Here is a 5,306-nt window from a genome sequence, read left to right on the forward strand (position 1 = left end):
GGAATCGGTTCAAGACGTAGGAAGCTGATATTGAACCAAAAGTATCACAGAAAATTAAAAACTTATTTTAAATTACATTTAAGCAAGAGTTAAAGCATTTTTTTTTTAAAGTTTGTAGTATTATATGCCAATTTATTTAATTTGTAATAAAATATTTCAGAGATTCCTCTGCGTACCACTAGAACTAGCGTGCGTACCACCAGTGGTACACGTACCATAGTTTGACAACAAGTGAGTTAGCTGAAAGGCTAGAGAATCATGAATGTCTGTTGTAGCTGTCGAGATATTTCAGTGTGGACCAAAGTAGTGGACCGCCTGACAGACTGACATTGCCATCCCTAGAGCCTACTGAAAAAAAGAAGCAGATTCAATTTTATGAAGCCACGCTGGCACACAAAAATTCATGAGATTTGTTGAATAAAACACTATTTGTGCTTGCAATACCATGTTTAATTGCCAAAACCAAGAGCAGTTACTTATCCATTTTCATAACAGCAGGGTAAGACTGAGAAATGGATGATGTGTTGATGGTGGATTTTACATGCAAACAGTTTTGTAACAACTGTATTTTCTTGCGCACACACTGAGACGAGAGAGGTTTGCTGTCATACAGGGCAGCAGGAAATATGTTTTAGACATATGTTAGAGGGCGTGTAAGTAAGTGCAAGTATTCACTGTGGAGGAATGTTACAGGTCGAATAGTGAGGTGAAGTTCTGCAGCCAAATTCAATCAGATCCAAAATAAAAGCTACGTGCTCCTGCGCATGAAATACATCATAAAACTATATTCTATGTGATTCCAAATAAGGAGTTAGAGGTTAAAAATATTTTCTGGATAAATTAAGTAACATATACTGTACTGTTGTGTCAGTACACAGCATGTACTCACTTGCCTTACTAATAAGTAGCTAGATTAAGTTCTATCAGCTACAAATAATGACTAAAATAAATTCATGCAAGTGCAATTCAAAGATATTCTGTATATTCTGTAAATATATATTCCACAATTTCCTCAAGACCTTTATACCAAATATCTTTGCTCACAATTGGCATATCTCACTCAAAGAAACCTTTAACAGTCAACATAAACAGCTTTCTCTGAATATGCCCCTGTAACATCAGCGCATCCTTTGAAAATATATATTCTGTACAATATATTGTAAATAAAAGAAAACCGACTAACATACAGACGCATATGTTTTTCTTACTGCGGGTGTTTGCACCACAATATGTCCCCTCCCGAAGGCATCCACCTTAAAAACTCTGCAGGAGCTCCAGCCACAAAACCACGACCTGCCGACCCTTCAGCAGTCAATGTTAATGCTGCAGAGGAGCTCCTCCAGGGCCTCCAGCTTCTGATTGGCCTCCTCGATCGCGCTGTATGTCTGCACATTGCTGGCGATGTGGTAGCGGATTTCGTCCACCAAGGGGACGGAGTCGGTCTCGTGTCGCTCCTCCACCGACTCGGCATCCTCTTTGATCATCTGGGCAAACTCGGGCTGCTCCAACAGCTGTTACAGATTAAACAGGTAACACAGGTGTGATTTTAACCTGAGGGGCAACTGAGCATGGCTGACCACAACATCCACAACACTGACCAACAAAAAATATCATTATATGGCCACAGAGGTCAACCTTTACTGCGACTTTTGATATTATGGTGGTGAACAAGATGTACAAGGGGCAGTCAAATATCACCAAAGCACCAATAATGACGGTAAAACATTCACTAAAATATAACATTTTATGCTATTTAATCTATTACTCCTGGTGTTAAAATATGATTGTTTATTCTTGTGATCTTCACTTCCGTCTTTTATGGATTGTTCTTCATGCTGCTTTTTTGAGAAATCCCTTTGTAATGATCAGCACAGCCTAGTTTAACAGTTTGATGTGGGTTTTGTGCATTGCATTAGATAGACTCACTGAAAGTGACTTGTCAATCACAAGGCCCAAAAGTATACCCTGCTTTATCGTCTATTTTACTCTAAATGGGGCCATAATTTGCTATATAAACATCATGCTGTGCGGAAAAAGACTTAAAGCTGGCAATTCAAACTAGAAACTAATTAGGAAACTGTTTACTGAGATAATAAATCAGGTAGAAGGTCATTTCTCCATAAGAATCAATATGATTCTTGTTTGTTCTTTTGCAGCCATCAGAGCTGCCCCCTGCTGGCCATTACATAGAATACATGTTTAAGACATTTCTGCATTGGCCTCACTTCACAGATCCAGAAGCTCTGTCCTCTATATATACTGTGGTTGAGACAAGAGTTGTTCACAATTTAGAACAAACAGCTCAAATTTCCCTAACTGGGTCACTAGTTGGGAGGATAGTTCACACAGGAACCAAAAAGCACAGTTGGTGTGTTTATTTTAGAAGCTATTGTCTTTATTTTTTAAAGGAACAGTTCCGCATTTCGGGAAATATACTTATTTGCTTTCTTGAGAAAGCGTTAGATGAGAAGATCGATGCCACTCTTTTGTCTCGTTGCTAAATATGAAGCAAGAGCTGGGACATGGTTAGCTTAGCATAAAGACTGAGAACAGGGACATTTAAAAGCTGACCTGGCTCTGTCCAAAAAGTGAAAGAAATCTGCCAACCAGTATGTAGCTCACTAATTTACATACTGAACATTGAATTGTTGAATTGTTTTATGATGAGTTATTTGCTAAAACTATTCCTGGCCAAGTGCACTAACTTTTCCCCTTCTCTCAGTACTTATGCAAAGCTTAGATAAGCTAAGCAAAACACCTGCTGGCTCCAGCTTCGTATTTAACATACAGACATGAGAGTGGTATCAGTCTCGGCAAGAAACTAAATAGGGCGTATTTCCCACAACTATTTTTTAAGGAAAGGCCTCAGATAAGTCCATGCAGTTTACGGACACTACCCAAGGTATAAACATCAGTAATTGTACATATACACACAGACACCCACCCGATCAATGATCTTGGCCATGAACTCTGTGCAGTAATCCTCCAGCCGAGAGAGACGAAAAAGCTTCGCCATCTTCCACATGTACAGAACGTTGTCCTCACATATAGTCTTAGCGAGTGTCTTCCCACAAAGGCGCTTCAGCCCCGGCAGCAGATACATGTCAGCCACGCACAGCACATCAAACACAGTCTCTGTTGTTAGCTGGACATAAAGAAAATCCAGTCAGCTATTATGATTAGCATTCAAGTAACATTACCCTTGTACCTTTGCTCTGTTGCCTCTTTAACCTCAAAATGAAACCAGTGAACCTCCAATTTTACTAGCTTAAGTTTCTCTGTGCTCAGTGATAATCTGATTTTAAGGGGCGTGTATGTCAGTTTATTGTGTTTATGCAACTATGTTAAAATATTCTGTTTTGAAAAGGAAGTATTGTTAAAGCTGGTGGCATATTGTTTTTTATTTTGAAGTTCTGTTTTTACAACGTTGCTGTTTGCACAATAAAAACTGTTTACATTCAGCAACTGTTTCATGCATTTTGATTTCTTCATATACTGTATAATTGTGTGGGCCGAGAAAGCTCTACAGTAATCAAAGCCTTCAGTACATTACACTATGACAATACAATGTGTTATATGTTATATTCTATTTCCTCCTGACATAATAACCCACTATAAACCCATATAAAGGCCCAGTCATGCATAAAACAACAACAAAAACATGATATATTGTGAAACTGCTAGAATCTTAAAAGACACTGTCCACAAAATAATTTCAGACAGAAATTGTGCACTAACCTCTGTGTTGTCCGTGTAGATGAAATACATGACGTGGATAAATATTTCATGGGAAATGTTGTGTAAAGTAATCACTGGGGTGCTGGGCTGGGACTGCAGCTGCTCTCCCTCACTGAAGTGGTCCTCCAGTAAGGCTTTAAAATAATCACTGCGTCCACAGAAAAATGCCTGGAGACACAAACAGACAAACAATTAAACTTTAAATACTGATTTGAGCGTCAGGACCTGGACCTCAGGACATGTTGCTTTGTAGATTTACCTTATGACACAAGAAATCATAACCATTTACTCTGAAGCAGATGTCAGGATACGTAGAGAAGCCGTCAACTCTGTTAAAAGGAAGTTCACCAAATCCAACCTGGGGGTAAAAAAAAAGTCAACATGGGCTCATTAAAACTGTAAAATTAGTTTAATTCTTGATTTGTTGCTCCCATGTCCTTACTTTTAATTCAGTAGGAAGTGCAGAGTCTGCTAACTGGGCAATCTCATCCTGAAGTTGACCGCTGTGAGGCTCCAGGCTGAGAAATTTTACACAGATTCCTGGTTTGTTGGATACTTCAGTAGGAGGAAAGACATTAAAAAAGAGAGACATCAAGACCAAAGACAGACATCATTCAGAAAAATGGGTCAAAAGTTAGCTGACAATTAAAATGTGTTTTGGTATTTTCAGCTGTTTGTACACATACATACATTAGAATGTGAACCCAGAGTACCGTCTTACCATATTCATACAGCTGTTTGCATTTATTCTCCAGTGCCTCTATAAAATCTGCCATTTTGCACTGTTTAGCAAGTCGTCTGGAGTCCTCCACGTGGCTAATATCAATATCCATTCGTCCTGTGACATTAAGAAAATAAATGCATGAAGAGAGTCGGGAGGCTCACACCTACCCGCCAGTTTGTAATCATTCTCCCCATTCATTCAAATACACTTCCAATGTAAGTGATTTGTGACTAAATCTACAATTTAGTTAATATGAGGCTCCCGCAGTCCAGTCTGAGTTAATGAAATTAAGGGGATGTTATTTTTTAATGCTAAATTGCCTCTTTGTATTTCTTGGACAGTTGTTTCCTTGCTGGGCTGCAGTGGAGGGACAGTAACAAATAGCAGGAATTTGTTGCTAAAAATACTGTATCTTTGGATGGTTATCTTCCAAATATTATTATACCCTCATTTTAGCTTCAGATAAACTGGAATGCATTTTCGCCCAAAACAAGGAATGTGGAATTTCAGGAAGGGATCTCTTAACGGTCAGTGCGACCAGGAGGACTAATTACAGCAAGGAAAACTTGTTTCTATGTTCACATGGGCAGCAGACTACTGTTTTACATCAGATGTGGAAAACTGTAAACTTATCCTTTAAAAAGTACCTTAAATAAAAATGACACTAAATAGGAATGAAAAGTTTTCGTAATATCATGATATTCAAAGAAAAATATTTGGTAAAATGCCATTTATTTGGCAAATCCAATCAGGAAACCAGAAAATACAGTGGGGAGAACAAGTATTTGATATACTGCCGATTTTGCAGGTTTTCCCACTTACAAAGCATGTAGAGGTCTGTAAT

The 5,306-nt window shown here is 38.5% G+C and overlaps 1 protein-coding gene across 1 annotated transcript in view; it reads right to left on the minus strand.

Moving 5' to 3' along the window:
• Window positions 1–413: 413 nt before the first annotated feature.
• abtb1 (ankyrin repeat and BTB (POZ) domain containing 1) overlaps window positions 414–5,306 on the minus strand; it is a 7,019-nt gene continuing 2,126 nt past the window's right edge. The window contains exons 7-12 of the mRNA XM_035656540.1: window positions 4,460–4,576; window positions 4,181–4,293; window positions 3,998–4,096; window positions 3,739–3,906; window positions 2,945–3,145; window positions 414–1,511 (exon numbers count right to left, since the gene is read on the minus strand). Of these exons, the coding sequence (XP_035512433.1) occupies window positions 1,305–1,511; window positions 2,945–3,145; window positions 3,739–3,906; window positions 3,998–4,096; window positions 4,181–4,293; window positions 4,460–4,576 (905 nt within the window). The 3' untranslated portion in view covers window positions 414–1,304. The remainder of the gene's footprint in view (window positions 1,512–2,944; window positions 3,146–3,738; window positions 3,907–3,997; window positions 4,097–4,180; window positions 4,294–4,459; window positions 4,577–5,306) is intronic.

The sequence above is a fragment of the Morone saxatilis genome, unplaced genomic scaffold, assembly GCF_004916995.1.
Source record: "Morone saxatilis isolate NCDOM2014 unplaced genomic scaffold, NCSU_SB_2.0 Contig15, whole genome shotgun sequence".
Classification (NCBI taxonomy): Eukaryota; Metazoa; Chordata; class Actinopteri; family Moronidae; genus Morone; species Morone saxatilis.